This window comes from Monopterus albus, unplaced genomic scaffold (assembly GCF_001952655.1).
Source record: "Monopterus albus unplaced genomic scaffold, M_albus_1.0 scaffold90.1, whole genome shotgun sequence".
Lineage (NCBI taxonomy): Eukaryota > Metazoa > Chordata > Actinopteri > Synbranchiformes > Synbranchidae > Monopterus > Monopterus albus.
The window spans coordinates 1,363,100-1,388,048 of NW_018127970.1; the positions used below are offsets into that span (position 1 = coordinate 1,363,100).

A 24,949-nucleotide genomic window follows, 5' to 3' on the forward strand; every position below is an offset into this window, starting at 1 on the left:
CCCAGGTAAAGACAAAAGTATTAGGCTTTGAAAACTCTGATGGCCTTTTTTTTTTTTTGTTTATGAAAACAATCACAGCAGTTCTTGACAAAAACAGAAATGAATAGCTGTAGCAAGAATCCTGGCAAGAACTTCAGACTCAGCCTTGAAGATTTGTTTGTAATGTTGCACAGCCTGTACAGGCAAGCTAGGTGTCAGCTCAACCTATCTAAAGCATCTTTTACACATATTTTTTATCAGGTTATGAGGATTACTATATATTCTACACTCTGCTGTGGGTTATTCAGCCCACTTTAAAAAGGCCTTACATGTATGTAAATATATGCTGTTGATTGACAACACTGTTGTTCAGTCACAGGGGAGGCAAGACCTCCAGCAATAGATAATGAGGTGGGACAACATATTATTAGTGATTAGCAGATTGACTAACTTGTTATAAAATGTAACAAATTAAACGGTAATTGAACAACATGCAGACAGACTGTATTTTCCTGCCCAAAACAGATTTAGTAGAACCTTTCTCAGATCACATAATGTAATTTAACAGCACAGTGTTTCAGTGACTTTCTAAGGTCTAAATCATTTTGAAAATTAAAGTTTTTGTAATTTTATTTATCCCCCAGAGATTTTACTGTCTTTGTACAAAGTTTTCCTGTCAACCATCATGTCCATCTCCAGATAATTCGGCCCTCTGTATCAATCACTCATTGAGTCATCCTCTCTCTTTGCTCACATCCCCCACCCCCCAACTCTTTCACCTCCTCCTCCCCCAGCCCACAAATAACAGTGATACAAGCTCACAAGCCGAACATAATTCCACCATTTGACACTGTTGTTCTTCAATCTCACTCAGATGCATCGCAGCTAATTACACTTTGCACACTTAAGTACACAAATGCGTGTGTGCGTTCATTTGTAAACGAGTTATTGTTTAATTATAACTTCACATGAACTTTGCTGATCAGTGGGGCGAATCCTGTCTCTCCTTCAGTGCATAATTATTCAGGCTGTAATTGCTCGGCCTGTTTGTGAAACATGCTCATCTCTCAGCAAAGCCATCTTATACAGCGTCTGTGCCAGAGCCTCTTTGAGAAGCCACAGGAGCCCCTAAACAGCTCTGTGTAATGTTGCTGAGAGAACAGGAAGCTTTAGATGGACAACAGTCAGGAGAGGTTATGTATCAAGGATAATTAGAACCGAATAAACTTTTCCTGGTGTGGTGCTACTGTACTTCAAGTTAAAATACACATACAGTATAGCACACAAGGCAAAAGGCAGTGTTCCCAAATATGAAACTGTCATAAATGTAACAAACAAACAACAAATCTGTTTAAGGTTCACTCACTTCATCAGTTAATGGAACTGACTCGATCTGGGCCAGTCACAGCCAGTAAGGCAGTTCTTTTTACTGATAAAAACTGAGACACATTGTTGAAAGCTAAATGCTGAATAGGCCTTGAGTCAAGATGTTTTTTTTGTTTGTTTGTTTTTTTTACACACACCGATCTGTAATTAACCATGCTATTTTTATCCAAACTCAAAAATGAAAGTTTCATATACTGTAGAAACATTCGCAGCACATCATCCATACCTGAAAATGATAAAAACACTGAGTCAGAGATGGTGGGAAATCTGCCATATTGCTTCATGGCACAAAACAAAACAAAGATCTTGTTCTCCTCCAGTAGTTCCCAACCACTGGAAGAGAACCACCAACAAGAGGACTGTTTACTTTTTTTTTCTTGGGGAATACTTTCAGCTCTTTGAGAAGGAAAACATTTAGGTTGGACGCCCCAAAGACTCACATCCACAGTGTGGTCATAACCTGTTTACCAGCTGTCACAAGAAAACCATGGTTCATTTTAGGGTATCACAGGCCAAAGAGGTCTGGTCTAGAACAGTTTTCTCAAAGATCTATTCTTTGCCTTCAAAAAAGACAGCAACCTTTAAGCTAAAAGGCAAGCGAAGACTTGCTATAATAGGAAACAATGGGTGTCATAAAAAAAACTTAATTCTGAGAAACACTAGCACTGTATCTGTTCTACTAGCATCAGATCAGGGTCACTCATTTACAGTAACTGCAGCAAGGCTGACAACTTGTACCGATGAAAGGTTATCCTCATGGATTTAGACACGGCTAAAGGCACACTGCATCTCTACTGCTTCAAACAGCTGCCTATATAGATTAGAGTACTGAGTTGGATTTCAGACACTCAGCACTGACATTATCCATATCCTTAAAGCAAACAAAAGTAATAAGCTTTCAGCACAGCGGTGTGAGAACTGACAGGGATATCTTGATTATTAGAGTCTAAGCCTGGAAACAGGAGAAGGAACACCAAGCCACATAATGATGGGTATCACAGTGAGGCCTCCCTCAGGCAGGTCTGAGGGCCTGTCGAGTCCCAGCCCGAGGAGGGCTCTGACAAGGCAGACCAAAACTCTCTGCAGACATGTCTCCCTGAAGAGAGGACTATTACTGCATCAGCAGGGTGCTGCCATGTTTGTCAAGGTATGTTCTGGTGTTACTCATGTGGTTTGTAGATAGAGGGGGGGGAAAGGTGGCATGGGGCAACTTTGTGCCAGCCCTCCCCTTGTTTAAGTTTTAATGTTGGATTTATTATTCAAGAACAATATTTCCATCCATATACTCCCCCCACAGATTCATGAAGCTACGTCTGTAAGCTCTTGAAAGACAAATAAAAAGCTGAACTAATTGCTGTGGATCCCCCCTGGAAATATCAACCTCATAGAGGAGCGTGACAACGAGAAATCAAGCTGTAGCGCAGAGCGGAAAGCCTCCATGAATCACTTTTGCATCCGTACTCGTATACACAGCAGCAGAGGCAGCAGCAATGGTGTCAGTGGCTACGAAATAATCATTGGGGAGGCAATCCAAATTAATACTTCAGCTGAGGCCGCCTCGTTCTCCGTCATTAGGGCACATTACAGGGCCACAATATACATCATTAAACCAGGCATAAACAATTCATTAAAAGGCCGTTAAGAAGACAAGCTAATGTCACTTCTCCCAGTGGAATTAATAGACTGCAAAATGGCAGTGGGTTAAGGCAAAAAGGATCATTCCGCCACTACTATCCAGTCAGTCATCCTGACTAATGACTTCCCTAGCTGTTGTGGATTCTGTAGATGACCCTACTTTTTTCTCAATCACACTTCCACAAGTCTACTTACGAAGCAGCAGGATGATACAGTAACACAATTTACATTTGTTCTGGCAGTGCAGTCTACTATTCACTGAAGCTGGAGAATAAGGGAAAGTGGAATATTAGCAAGTTAATGCATTTGTAGCAATGCTGACACTTTGTTCTTCTGTCAGATTCCTTAGAGAGGACTCTAAGTACTAAAGGGGCCACACAGACACAGAGCCTGCTGTATCAGTCAACAGCCTTCAATTTATTTAAAATGTGATGAAAGTGAAGCACCCGATTTCATCATGACGGAGGCACAATCTTTTCATACAACAGTGGCTCTTACACCGCAGCACAGGGAGCATCACGGCATGTCCTACCAATAGCACAAAGGAGAATCACACATTCAGACTGGGAGAAAAGAGAATTGGGGTCGTCTCACTAACTGGAGATGGGGAGCACACCTTGACCTTGAATCAAACTGCCTCACTGGTCAAAAAGTGGCCACTTGAGAATGATCATTTTTAAATGAACTGTTTTAACAAATAAATGCTGTTGCCGAGTTGCTGTACAGAGTATATATTTGTCCGTGTTTTCATTGTGTTGCTATTGTCATTTGAGAAGCAGTTATCTTAAAATAACTTCCTGGCTTTGGGTGGGCCGGGCAAATGTGATATATGTATGCACGTCTTGGCTTCCAGTCAACCAGCTATAATAAAACTGCTTCCAGATTTAACTACTCAGTGAAGTAGTATTTGCATCATCTGAAGGTGAGGTGAGGGCTTAACGTGTGCCGACACAAGCTGAGTGGCATACTGTTATTCAAGACACAACTGAAGATAAACTGAAAACTACCAGTTTAAACAGAAATGCAATTATAATGGGACAGTCCAGCATTTGGGATTTTTCCATCGACCCCATAACTCAGTTGAAGGACTGATATCTGTTGGACTGAGGGCATCCTGTACTATGCAAAGTCTCTCAGGTCTGTAGCTTAGCTTAGCATAAAGTAGCAGGGAAACTGCCAGCATCAAACCATAGTGAACATTACAACTATTCCATTTGTTTTTTTTTTCTGCAAATATTATCTTCTGTAATGATATTTACAAACCTTAACTCTGCTGGAGAAACACTGAATTCCTCAGCATTAACTTCATATTTTGCCTAAAAGCAACATCTAAAAAAAAATCAGAATCACCATTTAAAATCTCACTATGTGCAATTCAAATGCACTTAAAGAGAGCCAATAAATAACGAGGACGTGACTTTAGTGTCTTTAATGGTAGCTCCAGCACAAGCTAAGTGCACTGTCAAAAGTGACAACAACTGCCTCAACTCAGACAGACAATCTTAATTATAGTAGCAAACTAGTGACAAACAGTAGTAGTCTTAGCACATTCTGCCTGGGAACCTCACTACAAAAGCAGAACGCCTCCAATGCTACATGCAGTCACTGCTGCAGTACTGTCTGCTGAGTAACAGCTCATAAGCCAACTGCTTTTAACACTACAGCATCTTCCTTTAACATTTATTCCAGCAAACAGTATATTCAACAAACAAGTTAGAGTGTGTAACTAACACAGATTTGAGCTTGTTGGGAAGCCTGTTTGTTACTGTATGTGGAATGTGCTAACACGCCTGAATCTTTACCAAGATAGGCTGCAGCAGTACAGTACTTCCATTCTGTGTGCTAAGCTAGGCTAGACACACTGAAGGCAATAAGATGGAACCGATATCATTCCTCTCATTTGTCTTACCCAGGTAAGAAAACACTGTATTTGCTGAAATGTATACTGTTTATGTATATATGGATAATGAGTGGGGTTTTTTTATCACACAGGGAAGTATACAGTTAATTAATTTTTGCATAATAATCAACATAACTAACATACAGTATATGGCATATAAACTGGCCCAATATAGTAGAGAGACTAATGACCAGGTTGCAGAGTATTAACTTTGGTTGAAAGGCATAAAAGCTAAGCACTACAGTCAATACCACATGAATATCACACCACATTCAAACGGGAGGATAAGGCACAAATATTGAACAGCATGGGCTTAAAAGAAAACTTTAAGTTTAAAAAAGAAAAGCTTTTCAAGCACTTCTGCCACACAGCAAATGGGCAATATATATGAACAAAAATGAAATTATCCAAAATCACAATACATTTTTCAGAATCATTCAATTACTGAAACATTTAACTAAATAAGCTATATTTTGCCTCAGTTGCTCCAGTGCTAACATAATTTGTGGGCATGTTGCTTAAGAACACCAACAGCAGGACACCTCAAAGCAGACTCAGTCTGGTGTTACTGTCTATAAGGATGTCGACTGTGCTGCTGGCTTCCTGAGCAAAATACATGTTTAAAAACAAGTTGAAATAAATAAACCCCTGAGTTTCAGGGTAAATTCTGAGCTCACATCAAGTATTTACGCACTCATTTTAACATACTGAGTGGGTGGCTGTAGTCAAACAGCAGTCGCATACAGCTTAAAGTGAATGACAACAGGAAAAGCAACATCATGTAAGCTTTGTAGAACCAGTGACTTTTTAAAAGTCATCACTTAGCTTTGGAATCAAAACAGTAGAGTCCACATCCTAAAAGCCCAACTCTTCTGACTCCCATAAAGTAAAATGGAAAAACGAATCTCCTGGCAGACTTATAAAGCTGACATGAATGTTTGCTTTATTTGGGCCAGATAGTGTTTAGTATCTCAAATAACACAAACTTAAATATGAAACAGTGTTTCAGTTAAAAGGCAGATTTAAACAGGGGTGGAAAGTAACTAAGTACCTTTAACTCACAACAATATGATATAATTAATGACAAATGTGCAATTCTGCATAATGAGCACTTATACTTGTGGCACTTTAAGTACAGTGGGGCAAAAAAGTATTTAGTCAGCCACCAATTGTGCAAGTTCTCCCACTTAAAAAGATGAGAGAGGCCTGTAATTTACATCATAGGTATACTTCAACTATGAGAGACAGAATGAGAAAAACAAATCCAGAAAATCACATTGTCTGATTTTTAAAGAATTTATTTGCAAATTATGGTGGAAAATAAGTATCTCCTCTAGAGCAGAGAAGTTTTGGTCCGTGTTTCCCAGCGACAGGCCCAAAACATCACTGCTCTAGAGGAGATCTGCATGGAGGAATGGGCCAAAATACCAGCAACAGTGTGTGAAAACCTTGTGAAGACTTACAGAAAACGTTTGACCTCTGTCATTTCCAACAAAGGGTATATAACAAAGTATTGAGATGAACTGTTGGTATTGACCAAATACTTATTTTCCACCATAATTTGCAAATAAATTCTTTAAAAATCAGACAATGTGATTTTCTGGATTTGTTTTTCTCATTCTGTCTCTCATAGTTGAAGTATACCTATGATGTAAATTACAGGCGCCTCTCATCTTTTTACGTGGGAGAACTTGCACAATTGGTGGCTGACTAAATACTTTTTTGCCCCACTGTATATTTTGATGGGAATTCTGTATTTTTCCTTTAGTAACATTTTTAATGCAGGGCTTTTATTTTTACACAGTCGTACTGCTACTTTTACTTAGGCAAAGAACCTAAGTATTTCTTCCACCAGGGGATTTAAAGAGAAATTCACCCAGGACAAACAAGTTAGAGCTGATGACTGTGTGTACAACAAACGCCTTAAGTACAGACGGGTGACAAAATCCTGAATAAGTGACTAGAAGCAGAAAATTCAGAGGTCACTGATTAATGTGCCAATAATTCCCTCTGATTTATGTTTTATTTCGCAGGATGTCTAACATTGGGAATGCTCATTTTGACTTTCCAGAGTCAAAGGTGGAATCTACAAATGTCTTGTTTTGCCCAGCCAACAGATCCAAAGATATTCAGGTTATTATCATGTCTGATATCAGGCCACCAATCAAAGCTGTCAATCATTCAAAGTATACCCTTTTTTATAGCCTGTCATTAAATGCCATTAAAAACAATCTTACCAGAAGCAGGATTTATGACTTATACAGAGAAGAGCCACCAGGGGGTGATCGGGTTGCATTGGCTTCACTTCTAGAAACTGTCATGATGTCCATACGCTACACAGTCAATGTGTTTGACAAAGAAAAACATCAGTTCCTCATATTAAAAAAATTGTAACCAGAAAATGTTGATTTTTTTTTGCTTCAAAATAGTTGTCGGTTAATCTTCTATCAATGAATGAACGAATGGCCGCAGCTCTAGGCTACTGAATGACTTAATGAGCAGCAAAAACAGTATGTTGAACAATATGTTTTGGAAGAATGATGCGTCCTCTCCAACCTATCCTGCCTCACGCTCAATGTCAGCTGGGATTGGCTCCAGCCCATCCACCCCACCCTTTTTAGGATAAGCGGTATTGATAATGGATGGATGGATGGATGTGTACTCCCTCTTAAAGAGGAGCACTAAAGGTGTTCTGGACACACTTTATCCCTTCCATTTGTCACCCATCTGTAAGTCTTGTATCCGGGGTCTGATTAGGAAGGCACCTCACATACCACAATCTCAACTGAAGTTTTTTTTTCTAATCAATATATAATTATATCCATCAATAACAGTGTGGTTGAACATTAACAGCAGCACAATGTTTACCATGACAAAAACCATTCAATATAATACTGTCAAAAAAAAGTTAAATAGATTTGTTGGGTCAGGCCTGTTGACAAATTAGACCTGAAATGATTAGTTGATCGATTAGTGATCAAGAGAAAAATCAAGTGCAAAATCTGGATAATTTACTAAGTGCTTCACTAATTTTTTCGAAGCAAAATGCCAAGCAGTCACTGGTTAGTTTCAACATCTCCGATATGAAGATTTGTGCCTCTACTTGAACACAACTGTGAATTGTGTATCTTTGGGTTTTAGACTGAACTGTGTTAATTCTCAGCACTTCTATTTCAGTCTGTCTGTTGTTGATTTTATGCCTTGGGCATTTTTTTTCTACTTCTGCATTTACAGCAAATGTGCAAATTAAAACAAATGTTCCAGTTTGTCTTTTCACTAGTTCTCACACGTTTCTGATGAAAGCAACCTGTCAGTGAATCCCTGGTGCAAGGACAGTTGATGGTGTTTCTTTTAACTTGAGATCCCAGTGTATGATTCTGCATTCGTTTGCAGCAACAGAAATTAGCTTGTGACATTTGCATTTAGGTTTGAATTGACACTGTACACAGTGCACTGTGTGAAATAAGGCTGCATTCATTCCTTTGTTGTGTTCAAAGGACTCAGGAGCTTTGAACACAACAAAACAAATATGATTTATAGTTAAATCTGACTGGCTGATGCAGTCAGGATGAACCTTGTGCACTGGAATAGCCAGTGCACAAGGTTGCTGCTAATTCTGACAAGGCACTGACCAAGGCCCTGATCTTTAAAGAATAAAACAAGCTAACACCAGTATGCATCTGCTAAGTCCTACTTTAGCTTTTCCAACTGTTTCCAATAAGGGTTTGTTTTCACACTTGCGGTGCCTTTTTGCTGTCCTGACAAGATGTTCAAAGGATGACTGCTCACAAATGCTGCCTTGTTTGTGTCTTGCATCCAGTACCAAGGCATATTTTTTTAGCCTTGTGTTGCTTGGGAATACACAAGTGGTGATTCATATTCTGGGAAGATGAAGCAGCTTTACTGCAATGACCCTGATTTCAAGTGTGGAAAATATAACAACAAAAAGTCTCACGTTTTCTTAATCCTGTGACTGGGAGTCTGTAGTTGTTTGTGTTCAGCGACTTAATCCTCAGCCACTCCAACTGCTTTATTTACTGCCCGCTAAAAGTAGATCTTGTCTGTGGTACAGACACAGGAAGGTCTGCAATCTCCTCCAGCATCTGACCTGACTCTTATTCACCCTGGGGCAGTGTTTGCTGGTGAGCACCTCCCTGCTCTTACTTCCTCCAGGCAGTGGAAAATGAGAGTGTGCTGGGGTCACTGAGTGAAACTCTTCTTGATGGCCACATTGGGGAAAAGGCCAGAGAGCTCTTGGACGACCCGCATGTCTATCTGAGAGCAGAAGGACACGTCCAGGAGGAGAAGCTGAGGACATGACTGGAGGAGTTTCTTCAGTGAGGCCACACTCACCAACCGTGTACCTGTCCATTAGATATGTTACAGGAGGGACACAAAGATATGTTACAAAAACACAATATAAGTAAAGAAATACAAGAGAAATAAAGCAAGAAAATCAACAAAAATCAAGTGGAAAAAAAAAATCAGAATATGTCCAGTGTTATCAATAATATCTATAAATGGCACATATTACAACCAAAACACAGACCAAAATATCATGCTTTATGTTTATTATGTGCTACACATGATTTACTTTCCAGCATAAAGACCAACCCAACTACTGTAGCACATATGGAACAGCCAACACACTGGCACATCAGCATACTATGAAATACTCACACTACTGTGCTGTCAAGCTCATCAACTTAAACAACTGGAAGTGCAGTGTCAGTGCAGTGCAGTCACTGTTGTGCAGAGATGTTGCAACTTTGCTTAGTGAGCAGTATTTCACTCATATCAATATCTGGCTAATTATTTGGGTTTCTGTTTGCAGTTCACTTGGGAGTTCTTGAAAACTGCTCAATACTCGTTCAATGTACAGCGATGATTCAATTCTGACCATGCTAGAATCTTAAATAAATGTAGCCATTAATGACATCTGTGTTTATCACAGAAATATGCACAGCTCCCATTTTTATGGCTAAACAATCAGTGAGTGATATGAATGAGTAACAATCATACCAACATATGCAGTACCTTTGACACCGTACTGTATACTAACAAGGCTGTAACTGGATATGACCAAAGTATCACATGCAATTTAAGACAAAAATAAGCAAAGTAAAATAATGGATATGAAGCATTTACATGAACATCTTAAACATTCATTAGAAACATTTAATGCAAGGACAAAACAGTTTCCAGCAATGTGCATATGAGGTGCAAAAATATTTAAATACTTCTGACACAGTCCCTCATTTGTTGATACTCAGGTGTTTAGCTTGTGAGAGGTGCACTGCCTAACTACTTAGATTTTAGAAGAAAAAAAAAAAAGAAGTGCACCCCTACTCCACCCACCACCACCACCAAATGAAACAAAACATAAAATTACCTGTCCAGCAAGAAAATGGCATCATGGTATCACTTTTAAGCTATTTTGCTCTCAATTCATTCAAAAGCCATACCAATGTTAACTTTGGTTTTGGTTCATCCAACTTCTTTTTAGTTATAACCTTCTAGACTAAGGTCTTCCATTTCCAACTGAAAGATGCTGTGGATACCTTCTCAGCCATAGCTCGCTAGCTTCAGCTATCAAAAAACAAAGCAGTAACACATCTGCCTGCATGGCCTTGTGGGAGACTCTCACACCTTGAGCGTATGGGCAGGGTGTGCGCAAGTAGGAAGCTAGACTGACAGGCAGGTAGGCCATCCAATGGTTTTGCTTTATTATTGGTCAGGCTTTTTTCAGCCCTGCTGCTGCCACAGATGACGGTTTTTTTTTCTTTATGTTGTCAGTGCATTTAATATATTCATTGCCATCGGGATCAAAAGAGAATCTCAAGATATGTAACAAAAAATGTTTCTGAAATGAATCGCCAACACTGCCTTTAAAAACATTTTAATAATGTTTGCAAAGGGATATTCACATATGTGTGAGACAGGAGCTTACCCAGTATGTCCAGATGTTGCAGTGAGGGGCAGCTGGTAGCCAGCTCCTCTATGTCTGAGTCGCAGACGGTGCGGTTAGCAGTGAGGAAGAGTTTATGCAGGCGTGGCAGGCTGCAGGCAAGGTGCTGAAAACATCCGGTGCTGCTCTGCAGTGTGGGACACCAGCCCAGGTCCAACTCCTCCAGCATCCTGAACAACCACAGACCAAACAGGAAATCTAACTGGAAATGGATTAGCTCTGTTTTGGCTCTGTGGTCTGCAAGATTGACTTATTCATAATCATAATGTGGTTAAGTGCATTAAAGCATTCAAAAAAAGAATGATAATGTAGTGATGTAACAAACACCAGGTCATTACTGAGAATACTGGAAGAATTTATGGATGTCTATACTGCATTTACATACATTATGAAGACAGACATTTCATCTGCTGTATTACTTTACAGTACAAAGCAGACACTGCTACTCCAGCATAGACAAATCAAAAGAGTCAAATGCAATCATGTTTATTCTCCTAGGTTAAGACAAACAAAACACTGATCCCGTTGGTACTGCCTACCTGCAGCCAGAGACGAGCTCGGCCAGACCTCGATCTGTCAGGTTTCTGCAGCGCCAGAGGTCCAGTGAGCAGAGTGAGCGACAGCGAGCAGCCAGCATACTGGCCACAGCATCATAGTCCTCAATCTGCAGGAGAGGCAGGCAGCTCTTAACATTTGTTTACTCTCTCGCCTGCACATGCGGTATACTGTATGCAGGGCTATGGCCTATCTGCAGCTTCATGGAGGATGTTTGGAAATGAACCCTTAAATATGCAACTGTACACCAGCCTCCTCAAATGCTGCAGTTGATTCAGAAAATATGATTTGTAAATGATTACTATGTTTATATAAGCAGCATTATCCAGAAGATAAGGAGGTTCTTTGATCTTCTCAGTTTATGTAAATACCACAAAATACTGTTCTGCACAGAATTCAATCATTTGCCTTTAGGATGTGATACAGAACAGAGAAAATTATGCTGTGCAAAGGAATGAAGTAATGAGTGAGCCATTTTCCTCTAACGGTCTGTCTTGTGTATTTTGAACAAACTTGTGAAATGTAATGATAATAAAAAGCTGATTAGCTGCACTGGCTGGTTTGAGGCATATAACCTCACTTCCTGTAGAAAGAACAAAGCACCTTCATCAGAAAAGAAAAGTCTTTCAAGAACTGATTTGTGTATGGGAGGCTGTTATTGTTCTTTGGTGTCAGGTAATGTTGGCCATATTTCATCCTTTCATCCAAAGATGAAAGCAAAGAAATGCAATTTAACATCCAAAGAGCCAGTGCAGCCAGGCACCATACCAACTGCAATGACAGCATGCAGATCACTTCTCAGAGTGAACAACTTTGGCTGAAAGAGTCACTGTCATTGTATATTTCCATTGCCAAGTGCTGCATAACTTTATTACTAATGATGGCATGTATACCTTAAGAAAAAGCACAAGAGGAAATGACTGAATTTTTCTTTCACCCATTCTCATTTGCATCAAATACCTCTTAAGTGGATGGAAGCTCAGCTAGTGATGAGGTGGGTGGGTGAGTTGCTGAGTCATTGTGTCAGTCACAGGCAAAGTGAATGAGCAAACACAGATGTTAATAACTGAGGAAGCAATGGGCATCATGTAGGAACATGTCTGTACTCTTATCCTAAATCTATCTTATTCTGAGGATTGGTTATATTAGCATTCCAACTCTGACTCCCCAAACTCTTTTTACTACACATGGTACATGCTCATAAAATATAATTACTACCTGAATCAATGCCCAAAGATAAAGGATGCCAAAAATTTAAAGAGAAGAAAAACATAACACATTTCAAACTTAGGGCCCCTGAAACAAATAGAAAATACTAATAGTATAGCTGATACAACATGTCATCGGAGTAGTGCCACACTGTGACAGAAATAAAGAGGGGGCAGTCTGACATGATGTGGTCTGAGTTTGATAAAACAGGCCTAATGGGTTGTAAAAGTCAGAGATGAATAAAAGACTCAACAGATGTGTTATACTGTCAAATGGTACTGTACAGAGACCTGCATATAGACCCTGAGCAAGCAGTCAAATAACGACTACTGAAATGGTGCCATTGCTGTGCCAGTATAAACCAGTAAAAATTAATAATAAAAAAAAACTTTAAAAGAATGTTAATAATGATATGGTGACCAGAATGTGAATCTTGCATTAAGTTTATTTCAGCTGAATTTAGGATCACATGTCAAATGTCCCACCATAATCATCATGAGTCATGATGTAATGTAATTGTAATAGGGCTCATTCATTAACCTAATAAAATAAAACAAGCTATTCTTTGCATGTCAGAGTGTATGAGTGGAGTGGAGCGAGAATTTCCGTTCCTCGCTCATGGAGCTGTTTGCCCGCTCCTCTCCCCAGCTCAAAGCCACACTAAGCCGCTCCGCTCATTATTGCTCAGCGCTCAAATCAGATTGCATCCTGCTCAAATGGCACTCACTCACTCCAAAACAGGGGAAATAATCTGCATGTATTTCACTTTTAGCTTAAACCGTAGTCTTACATTTCAAAGAACTAAATAACAACTACTACTTTTTTCCAAATAGAAATGATTTATTTCTATTTAGGCCTATGTATCAAGGAATAACACAAAAAGCCATATGTAAAATTCAACGAATCAATGGGTCTAATTAAATAAAAATATACAGTACAACTGTAGGACCTTTCAGTTTCTTCATAAAAGTGCCTTAGGAACTCCATTATTGAGTTTGCAACGGTGGATTTTTGACTGAAAAGTGTTGGATGATTGTGCAAGATACAGATGCATTCTGGGTCTGGCTTGGGCAAATTGGAGTGGTGATGCTCAAATCCTTTAAAAAAAAAAAAGCTGCTCCCCCCGCAAGTATGTATGTAGTATGTACCTGTGTACCTGTACACCGCCCCACCCCCCCATGCTCCCCACTCATTCACGCTCTGCTCACATCTATGTTACACGTAAGACATCTTGCCTACTCTTCATAAATCTATCATACTGCATGCCTTTTACAATAAGGACACACTCAGCAGAACACCACAGAGCGTATATGAAACTATAGTAGGAAATCTGCTTATTACGAACATGAGGAATCCAACAGCTTCAATATTTATGTGAAGACATCCCACGTGACAAGACTCAGTGGCTCTGTGTATTAAGTTGTGTCTGATATATTTTGACTGATGTTATGTTACTCTCCATTTAAGGTGACACTAAAGACACACTTTGAACCAAGGCTGGACAATAAAACCATATTAATTTCAGGATCATTTGATTCGAGTTTTGCTGGCCTCATTTTTTTTACACCATTATTGCTACGCTACTGATGTCTCTGCCATCTTTTGGACAAGCTGCTCTTCAATAAGGCCATATGGAAGGTTGTGTAGTTAACAGCCTGTGCTTTATTTACACTTCTTCCTGGGTGTGTTTGTGTGTTCATTCTCACCCTCACACAGCTCCCTAGGTTGAGGTGTCTCAGCTCTATGCAGAAAGTCAGGATGCTCAGAATAGCTGTTTGCTGGAAAGACAATAAGGAGAAAAGAAAAGGCAGTTGTATTTTATAGTTTTATGGAAAAAAAAACTTGTGCATTTTGATTTTGCATACAAGTTACAGTTATATTTAAGAACCTACAGCATAAAACAGTATTTGCTGTATTGGAGTTATGAGTTTGACAACAAACTAACATGCATCTTATCTCAGTCTAAATCTAAGAGGCATATGTTAAACTAACAATATACATTTAAATAATTGCAACAGGTCCAGATATGACATCAAAGGTCCTCCTAAGTGATTTTCTGTCAGTTGCCTGGTGCACACAGGTAACAATTACTGTACTTAAGAGAATTTAATATCGCACATGAGATAATGTTTTCATCTGCTCACAGAGTCAGCACAGTGAGGACACAGACCTCTCCAGTGGCACTGTAGCTAGGATGGAGGTATGGGAATTCAACACTGCAACTGCCACCACATGCACCTCAGTGGCAGGAAAAAGTGTCAGACATGTAAATGTAAGCCTCTGTGTGTGTGTGTGTGTGTGTGTGTGTGTACACTCCGGTCTGTCGCTGGCATCTTTATAAACACCTTTCTCCAGCGAGCTAGCCATTTAATTAGAGCAGTGACAGGGTAATGACAGCTGAGATGTCAGGGCCTCAAGCAGACACACAGCTCGCTCTGTCTGCCTGGATATAAACAACTTGCAGCATGCTGACTGGCTCCACCGCGGAAACTCTACACTGCCTCCTGCCCACAATGCCGCTCTGAAACATGACAAACACTAGAGAAACCCTGAGGTATAACACCAAAACACAAGGCAGTCGTTTTACACGTGAGACAGGCCTGAACCTGAACACTGTACGTGTCTGAGACCCCTGTGCTCGGAGCTGACTCAGTTCATCTTAAAAGACAACAACAGAGAATTATCCGCGCCAAGCCCAAGACATGGACTGTCAAATAAGCTGGCTGTGGAGATCATTAGTCCAGCATCATGACAAGATTTGCAAAAGTTTTATTAAACTGAAGTTAAAACTTTCCTATATTGATACTGTAATGAAGTTATTTTGTATGTACAAAACACACTGTAGTCAGTGGATAAAGCAGAGGTTCCCAAATTAGGACTTAAGACAACCCAAGAGGTCAAAAGACACATATAAAAGGTCATGAGATACGTTAGGAAAGAAGAGGAAAACGTTTCTGCCAAACAAAATGATGATAAATCGGCTCTGATTCATGTGAAATGCATGTGAAAGAGTTTTACCTCTTCAGTACTTAAAATGATCATGATTTGGGTTTATACTGCTCTCTAGATATAGATTTATATACCCTCTAACAAAACTCCACAAATAAGCATGGCATACCATATGACCTTTCACTGCTAGTCAAATGTCACAAGCCAAAAAAGTGTAGACTTATTAGGCTAAAGTCTCAAACAGTCTACTACAACTAAGCTGCTTCTAGTCTTCTTTTCAGAGACGACATACAACATGTATTTTCTGTTTGGATATTGAAAAAGTTATGTCATGTATAATGCCTTTTTGTCACTGAAAAACACAGTGTGGCTGTACGGCAGTTTTTATTACTATTTATTTTAGCCACAAGTCCCCCTCTAGACAAAGTGTGCACACTTCACTGTGCATAATAATGTGCACAGTTTACCCCCACAAGGCTGTTCATATTCATCTGGTGAAGGGGGAAAGTTTCTCTGTGGATTATTCCAAGCAAAGTGTCCTCATAATATATGTCAGAACATGTCTGGAGGGGCCCTTTTAGAGCAAAATAAAGCTTAATCAATCAATTAGAAAAGTGGCCCTTTCATATAAGCTGTCTACTGCCTTGTAATTTGACATACAGTTAGATAAATTAGCGTCTTACATAGTACAGTTTTTGAGATGACTTGCTTCTTATGCGCTTGGTGACCACCTTAAATCTCAGTTTCAAATGAGGAGATTCTTGTAAAATGAAAGCTGAGTGAACTATGCAAAAATTTAAAAAATATATTTGTTTAGCTTTATTATTATTTAAAATCCAGCTGTAAGACTTATTTTATAATTTGTACTCAACACCTTGTAGTGCTTAAAGTAGAACAACTAAAATACACATTGTTTCACCACTACTAAAGCAAGGTGAACTATATCTTACATAGTTGTCATGTGATCCTAAAACTCCATGAAATTTGCAGAAATCGACCAAATTCTCTGAATTTTTCCCTGTATCAACTACATTTATCAATGTCCCTTATATTCTAGAAATTCAAAGACTATTGGAAGTCTTGTACAATTTCTTCAGAATCAGACCTGGGAGGGTGTATTCAACTCAATATCAATTAAAACTGGCAAAAAATATCAGCATGTAGGCTGCTTCTATATGGTAACTAAACAACCTGTATATTTCCAAATTACAGCCAGGGTAACCATTTTGGACACAGAGATATCATTAACCAAGCAAAGTCCACACCTGAAAAAGGCATTTTGATTGTGGTTTCCCAGATACAATGTTGACCATGCCTACCTCTATCTTTGTTCGGTAGAGCACCAACCGGCGGAGGCGAATTAACCTGGAAATATGAATGAATGCCTGTGGATGGAGGCGATCGCAAGAGGACAGGTTAAGCTCCTGCAGCCCTGGACAAGTCTGGGAGATTACCTCCAGACAGGCCTCATTTAGGAAGTGGCAGCATGACAGCTCCAAACAGACCAAGCTGAGACCACAAGCCTTCATGAAACTGGGGAGGGAGATGGAGGGAAATTAGTAGGAGACAGTGAACACACAGAAAATGAATTAATCCCATATTAGTAGCCCTAGTCTTTCTGTTCTTACCCTTTATCAGAATCATTTAGTCTAGGTTTATTATGAATTACAGACAAATGTTTCCTTTTCTCAGCATGTCTTTACCTCAGAGCAAATGCTTACACTTTTATGTATTTTTTTTTTGTTTTCCAAGGTCATTTCCAGTTTTCTACCACTTGTGGCCTGCTGACAGCCTGACCTGCTGAAGCCGTTCAGGGTGAGAGCGCCGCGGTTGCCAGTCCAGGACAGGTTGAGCCTCTGGAGGAGGGTGCAGCGGCCCTGCAGGTGTCCCAGAGAGGCATCACTCAGCCGGGCCCAGTAGGGCTGCAGACTCAGCTGGGTGTACTGCAGTGGGTCGCAGCAGTGCTGGTGCAGCAGCTTACAGCTCTGGGCCAGACGGCAGAGGTCTGGCAGGGTCAGGTGGCTCAGTATCAGCTGGATGAGCTGAGGACAGAAGATGGGGAGAGGGGGTTAGGAGAGGAGAGGAGAAAGGAAAGGGCAAGATAAGGAGGGAGGAAAAGTTCAACAAAACCTAAGACTGTTAGATCTGACAGGAGAACATGGTGGAAAACTAAAAACAAAGTAAAGAATGTTAATTGTATCTAAGCAGTGGTAGACACAAAGCACTGATAGGTGGATCAGTGGTGGGGTGAGCCAGCTTGTTCTGCAGTGTGCTCGTGTGAAAGAATGATCGTGTGAGTGCACGCTGCAGTGAATTAACAATACACAGTGTTCAAGCGGGTATCAGCTGACAGATAATAGCTATATTGTGTTTCGGAAACAAAAACACAGCAGTTAGGAAGACAGCTGTTAATGGCAGCGGTTTGGAGAGGAGATAAGGGAACAAATAGCAAGAGTACTCCCGGTGTTTTGAAGCTCTCCTCTGACAACACGACATGGCTGTGTGGCATGAAAATGTGTCTGTGAGTGTTTATGAGATCAAGTGTCAGAATGGGTCCAAGCCATAATGTCCATGTGTTTGTATGAAATAATGGTAAATACAGTGATTTTCAGACTAGCTACTGTTAATGACCTTTATCAGGGGTCAATTTATACAGATGATTCTGAGACTAAATAACATTGTAACAAATGATTATATGCATTATTATTAGGGACAGAGGTGGCAAAACATAACGCATATAATCATCTTTTACAAAGAATCAGTGCTTAATATTCTCTAGTTCCTGTGTCTTGCAGCTTTTCCATTGTACATTAAATATGTTCGCATTTTTGTCCAGTGGTCAGAAAAACATAAGAAATTTGATGATGTAACTTGTTACTAATTTGTAAAAAAAAAAAAAAAAAAATGTCCATAACATTAGAGAGATAAACAGATTACAAAAATAATCAACATAATGATTATTAAAACTTACTTTCAGGTATACAGTGCACCAACACAGTAGCATATTAACATGCAAACTAAAAAAAAGCACAACTCTGCCCCAGCTTTGAGCTTGACAGGGACAAGCTTAAACCTCTGGTGGTGGTAGTGCTATGGAGGAAGGCTTGCTCGTCCTTGTGCGTACATGTGATTGACAGGATACACAGTGGTTCACACTATTCCACTGATCCACAGGTGGCAGTAATGAGCCAAGAAACGCAGCTAAGGACCAACAAAGGTAGGAAAGGAGAGTGCAAGCTAGTAAACATGGATGCGAATGGTACATGATATAATAATCTGCACTGCAAATGTTTTATAAGGAGGCAGATGCATTCAACACATTTGTTGACCTCATGAATGCACAAAGTGTTTTGGTGAGAAATGTTCACTGTAAACAGAACTTTTGTTTACAACAAAACTCCAAAAGGCATCATTGATAAATAAATCTGTATGAAAATGATTAAATGCAATGCTTAATAGTGGTCATAAATATTCATACCCCAACCAATATCCTGTTCAGCATCTGTAGAATCTCTTCTGAAAAGGAAAAAAGGATATCTATTCTTTCTCCAAGCCCTGAGTGCACACATCACTCTGGTCTGTAATCACCTCATACGGCAGTTTGTCAAAGTAGCCGTTGCCTGTCCTCTTGCCATCTCCTCCTTGCCTAAAAGGAGCTCCCAGGTCAGATGGCTCCTCCTCACTGTCACTCAGGTCACTAATGTCGATGATAGGCATCTTATAGAGGGCCAGCATGGGCCTCTCTTTTACCCCGCGCAGGATCACAGCATCCAGCTCAGTGTAGTAGTCCAGCAGAGAGCTGTTGACCTCCAGACGAAGCAGGTTGGTGGGGAAGTTGATATGCTTGATGGTGGGGGAAAACTGTCGTGCCTGAGGTGTTAGCACCTTGGTGGGCTCCCCTGACCACAGCACCTCCCACCTGGATAAGAGAAATTGCCAACAACACCATTCTTTAGGATGGCCAACTAGGGTCTATGTGGAGAGCTGGCTAAAATTTTTGAAAGGGACAGAGGGCGGGTGGAAGCAGTTTTGTCATGAAGGATATCAAGTGGGCACCTTCAGTCACTGTTGAATTTTCCTTGCTCATAACACAGTTCATGGGTGGGCTCCAGTCTACCTTAATACAGAACATGGCATACAGCCATGGCCAAAAATATTGGCAGCCTTGCATTTCTGTCAGATAACACACCACTTCTCACAGAAAATTGTTGCATTGCAATCACAAATTCTTTGGTATTCTCATGTTTTCTTTTTCTTTTGTTTGCATTGGAACAGAAAAAAGCAGTGGGAAAAAGCCAAATCTGATCCATTCCACAAAGAATTTGTGATTGCAACAATTTTCTGGGAGAAGTGGTGTGTTATCTGACAGAAATGTAGGGGTTCCCATATTTTTGACCATGATTGTATAGCAGACCTACAGTTGTTAACAGTGACACTTACAATGCTTTATATAGCTTACTGTATAACACCAGACCACACTGATAATCCATCACAACAACACGCCCTGACTTTTGTCTCACATTGCTCATCTTCAGCTGCTGTTTTTGTGTGTGCTTTATGCACTGATTCCAGTGACCTCTGTGAACAACACCAGTACAGACTGCTGGTTTGACAAAAACAGCAATGACTCTAAATTACTCTTAAAAACAGAATTGATTCACAAAAAAAGGATTGAGTTAAGAACTATTGTAGCCTCTGCTGCCCCCACTGCTGACTTAAAGAGGACAGATATACAAGTTATAGTTCGATTACACTATGTATACTAGGTTTTATCTGTTTGTTTTGTCTTCATTTTAATGTTTCATCTGTATGCATTGTGTTAAGTTCTTTAAATTGCCTTTGTGTATGAAAATATGATATATGTGCTATATAAATAAACTTGCATTGCCTGTACACAGTAATATTCTAACAAACTGTCAGATTTTTACATTTTGGAACTGTACAACATTTAATTCAGTCACGGCTCTGCTGACCCCAACTGGCCAGTCACATTTGAACTAACTGTATGCAGGATGATGATCTTGTATTTCTAATCAGTATCCCCTATGTATATACAGTATATACTGTCATGTAGGTTGACAAGCAAGTCTAACAGAAGTGGTGCTTCAAGAATATAGGTTTTCATCTTTCTAAATCACACAAGGAACAGGAGTTCGTTATGAGGCATGAGAGATGAGACCACTGACATTTCATTTTGTACATGTCCAAAATGTATGAAATCGTTACTCTTTTCTTATATTTCGAAAAACCACCACACCCACCAAGATCTGGTTGAAAATATATCAGTCAATGATTACTTCTATTACACTGACTGTGGGAGGAAAATAGGGCCCATTCATGAATTAACAACTGGGATAAATTTGAATTTGGTTAATGACCAGCAAGACTGGGTTTTAGTGATGGTTCTCAGGTTGGCTTTATACAAGTAACAACCTTCTGACACATTCCTGGAATTTTATTCACACCACATCACACGGCCTCACAAGTTAAATTAGAAAGGGCTGATTTAATAATCAAATATCACCTTTATTTGGCAAGTCAGATGAACCTTTAAAGCTGTTTGTATCACTGGAACATTAAGTTAAGCTAATACTAACAAAACAGCACAGTCTCTCACCATTTAGTGAATGATGATTGCTCACTCTGTCCTGTATTTGAACTACCACTAATGTGTGTGTTTTACAAACATGGGAAAATAATAAAGAAAACCCAGTACTACAAAATAAATTCGAATGCTAGGCATTCATTTGTAATGCATGACATATGCAATAAGCACAAAATAATCAGTCAGCACCTGGTGTTCAAGCCAGCATTCAGACTGAGTCCAGTAAAATGCAACTGCCTGCTGTTTTTAACACAAGGGTCTGCGTTGGTTGAGGGAGGTGAGAGGTTGCAGAGAGAGTGTTGTAGGCGTGCATGATATAGCCATGCTGTGATGAGTCGATGTAAGTGGCCTCATTCATTCCAGCCAGCTAGTTTTTGTTGTGTTTTGGTTAGCAATGCTGCTAACGTGGCCTACTCTACATTAGCACCAATTCCTACCAGCAGTGTGTCAGCATGGATAGATAAAAAAATAAATAAATGGAACAGTTTAACATCCAGTGCCCCAACTAATGAAAATACATGGTGTGTCATAATGGTGCATTTGTAACTCTGGCCCAAACTCGAGAAGGAACACCAGTGAATGCTCATGCTAACAAGGTAAATAAAAGAGTCTTCTTCCCATGGGTGTCCACGTTGTGACCGTTCCCTGTACAAGATTGGTCAACGTAGCACCTTTGCCGGATGATGTCACCACCCGGTGCAGAAAAAGTAGAACCAGATCCAACTTTTTCACTACACAAGGCTGCAGTGTTTTGCCAGAGCCCACTGCGGTGCTGGCACAGTCTGTGGCAAATGCAATCCCCCATAGACATGAATGGGGAGAGCTGAGTTTTTTCACACCTTTGAAACTCAGTCTGAACACAGGCTAATACTGCTAGTGTTCATTTCAAAATGCCAGAGGCTTGAAATCTACTTCAAAACTGGGCTAACAGTGTTCATTAGTTTAACATCTTAGAATGAAGAGTGATGGTTTTCCTAGGACAGATGATTGGTGTTACCTGACATCAGTAGGTGGGTTCTGGGAGAAAGGGTTGTGAGAGCAGGCCAGGATCTGGACAATGGCTCCAGGGTAATAGGTTTCCAATACTTCCACTGCTGTAGGGTAGACAGGCTCCTCAAAGCCCAGCTCAATATAATCCTGGCTGTAGAAGCCTTTAGGTGTGCGACGGAAAGGTGGTGGAACACTGGCACACTGCTCCCACCATGTCCCATAAGCTCTGAAAACAGCAGTCTGGGTGAAGTCCCCGGAGCTGGGGTACACGTTGGGTACACCAGCCAGGTTCCACATGGTGTAGGACATACTATTCTCACTGCCATAATGAGAGCTGAAGTCCAGAACCTCCTTGGCATATTGCTCCACCTCCACACTAACTGGCAATACCGCCCGCTGGCCTGACTCCACAGCCCGCCGACTGGTCAGAGCCTCACCTCGAGTCCCACTCCTGGAGCGCCGCCGCAGACAGATATAATAAAACATGCTCAAGAGGGTTAACATAGGGAACTCTGGGACTGATGGGGCAGTAGGGAGAAAACAGCGGCTAGAGGGAGGAAGAGCCTCCACCTACTGGAAGCACACTGGTTCAAGGGCAGAGGGAGTTCAAAGCGTAGGATAGAGGCTTGGCTGCATGCATGATCTGTAGATTAGGCAGAGACAAACACATACAAAAGTTACAGCTAGACAGCAGGTCTGAGACTCCACAAGGTACACATCCTGTTTGTCCCTGATATCAATTAGAATATTTTGAAAGCTTTTATACACATTGATTTTTTTTAACTGTTTAAGGGGCAGGAATGTGCATCAGCAAAAAATGTTGCTATCAACAGCTCCTTGTGTATTTGGAGCACTTACAGGACAATTTTCAGGGGACAAAGGCTCATAGAATGTGAAGGTAAAGCTGAGATGTGTAGAGTGTAAAGCTTATTTACAACATTTATGATGTCCTGCCATAGGTGTAATACATCTTTACTTAGCAAACACAGCTAGTGTCGATGTGATTCATGGTGACACTGCCTATCTACAGTTGCCACAGCTACTCTATCATCAAAAGGTAGCGTAGTGCCACTGCATACACATGATGGAAAATACCCATTTATATTAAGGACTAGTCTCATGATAACATATATTGAGTTATGTTTAGCAGAAAGTGACAGCATGTTTATCAGGTCAAACTGTAAAAGTCAAAATGCATGTTAATACCCCAAATCAAAAAGCTCTAGCCTGCATATTTTAAGTCTTCACTGACTGGTTTCCTCTGGATGTTGTAGCACCTCGATAAAGTACACGAACAGGACTGGCAGGAACAAAATTCTGTAGGATGCTAGGGACCTCAATATGTCGGGTCTGACACTCTTGCTATACATGTTTTAGCATCACTTCGTTCATTTAATTTGTTACAATTCACCAGTACAGCTACAAAGCTGTAGGCTGCAGTGAGTAGTGTACATTTTGATGACTGTAAAGGGACATGTTAAATCCCACTGTAAATAAAAGAACAGTCCAATCAGCATTAACATGTTATTCCAAACAAAAATGGAACCAATCCACTCGCAGGTCTTTTAAATTCCTGACTAACAATGGAGGACGATTCAATTCAAGTTGTCACTGATTTCTAATGCTGACGGGAGCTTCAACATCAGTGTTTTTATTAACGCTGATAATAAACACAAGCTCTACAGCAGTACAGGAAAACGGCACACAAGCCATTCAGGCTAACGTTAGTCGTCAATAAGCTGGGTCTGTCAACGCTTCTGTTTTTAAGCGTTGGCTAGTTAAGTCTAGCAAAGTGTCTTTTCTTCTCTGGCTTTCTTCGTGTACTGTGGACATTTTACTGAGCGATGAATGCTAAAATAGCCAAAAACTTCGGCTAACTTTAAAGCCTCTTTCCGTTTTTGCATTAGCATTAACTAAAATAACACAAATATAAAATATATTCCACGGAAAAATATTTCTGAACACCACAGTTCTATAAAAATGATAACATGACTATTAATTGATGCTAGGGAAGTTCCAATAGCCATAAGGGTAAACTAACGTGTTGTTTAACTGTAACGCTAATAGCTAGTGTTAGCCAACATTAGTTAGCCTGCTAGCTTACAGACAAGCTGAGCTGTCAAAACGTTACTCTTGGCTTCCGCCACTAGCTTTGCAAAACTTATTAAAAAAAATCAAAGAGGACATAAATTTAATTTACGATAAACGTAGATCGATATATCCATTCATAGGGTGCAATCCTCTTTTTCGGTTTATCAAGACACTTCAACCACCAACACACATTCCTGTCGTTTACCTTGTGATGCCTTCCTAGACATTCGGACAATGCTAAACGCATTGGGCGCACACCTATAACCAACCATTCGATTTGAAAATAAGGCCGACAGACTTTTACCTCTGATATCAGGTTCTTGAGGTTTTAAGTTAAAAAAAAAATAAAACTTCATGCCAGCAAGAATCGTTTCAACAATTTAGGATAAAAGCAACACATTAGACTTTGTAAAATGCGTTTTTCTTAACTGCCTCGCTGTAGTACAGACTACGTGGATGTTGCGTTGATCCTCAATTATGACATAAAACTAACAATAACATCTTCATCGAACTTGGCTTCGTTTCATTTAGAAGGGGCATCTGCATACGCAGATTTTAAAATATCCGAAACTGTAAAATTTTCACTAGGAACAGTAAATGTCCCACAACATCCGGTCAGTAGTGCAAGGGATACCGGTATGTATAGATAGATAGATTTGGGAGGGAGGGGGGGGGGGAATAA

General features: G+C 40.1%; 2 protein-coding genes across 5 annotated transcripts in view; one reads left to right on the forward strand and one right to left on the reverse strand.

Moving 5' to 3' along the window:
• Positions 1-6,682: 6,682 nt before the first annotated feature.
• fbxl4 (F-box and leucine-rich repeat protein 4) lies at positions 6,683-24,855 on the reverse strand. Of its 4 annotated transcripts, none has more exons than XM_020607968.1 (9): positions 24,572-24,855; positions 22,184-22,819; positions 19,170-19,500; positions 17,379-17,623; positions 16,901-17,114; positions 14,339-14,410; positions 11,408-11,532; positions 10,851-11,038; positions 6,683-9,264 (listed from the first exon to the last, which is right to left on the reverse strand). In XM_020607968.1, exons 2-9 carry the CDS (start codon positions 22,678-22,680, stop codon positions 9,101-9,103), a joined length of 1,836 nt encoding a protein of 611 aa, XP_020463624.1. In that variant the 5' UTR covers positions 22,681-22,819; positions 24,572-24,855; the 3' UTR covers positions 6,683-9,100. The 4 variants fall into 4 exon arrangements, with proteins under 4 accessions (XP_020463624.1, XP_020463622.1, XP_020463623.1 ...); XM_020607966.1 differs by lacking the exon at positions 24,572-24,855 and adding an exon at positions 24,473-24,565; XM_020607967.1 differs by lacking the exon at positions 24,572-24,855 and adding an exon at positions 24,377-24,464.
• The window catches only part of LOC109964569 (cytotoxic and regulatory T-cell molecule-like), a 6,944-nt gene continuing 5,178 nt past the window's right edge, over positions 23,184-24,949 (forward strand). The window contains exon 1 of the mRNA XM_020607946.1: positions 23,184-23,233. Within this exon, the coding sequence (XP_020463602.1) occupies positions 23,184-23,233 (50 nt within the window). The remainder of the gene's footprint in view (positions 23,234-24,949) is intronic.

What these genes read in the sequence shown, in the direction of transcription:
- fbxl4 (XM_020607968.1), bottom strand. Translation starts at nt 22,680, where the DNA reads ATGTTAACCCTCTTGAGCATGTTTTATTATATCTGTCTGCGGCGGCGC. An exon ending in ACCCTGAACGGCTTCAGCAG is followed by an intron (nt 17,115 to 17,378) that starts GTCAGGCTGTCA and finishes CTCCCTCCCCAG; the next exon opens with TTTCATGAAGGCTTGTGGTC. An exon ending in GAGCTCGTCTCTGGCTGCAG is followed by an intron (nt 11,039 to 11,407) that starts GTAGGCAGTACC and finishes GTGGTTGTTCAG; the next exon opens with GATGCTGGAGGAGTTGGACC.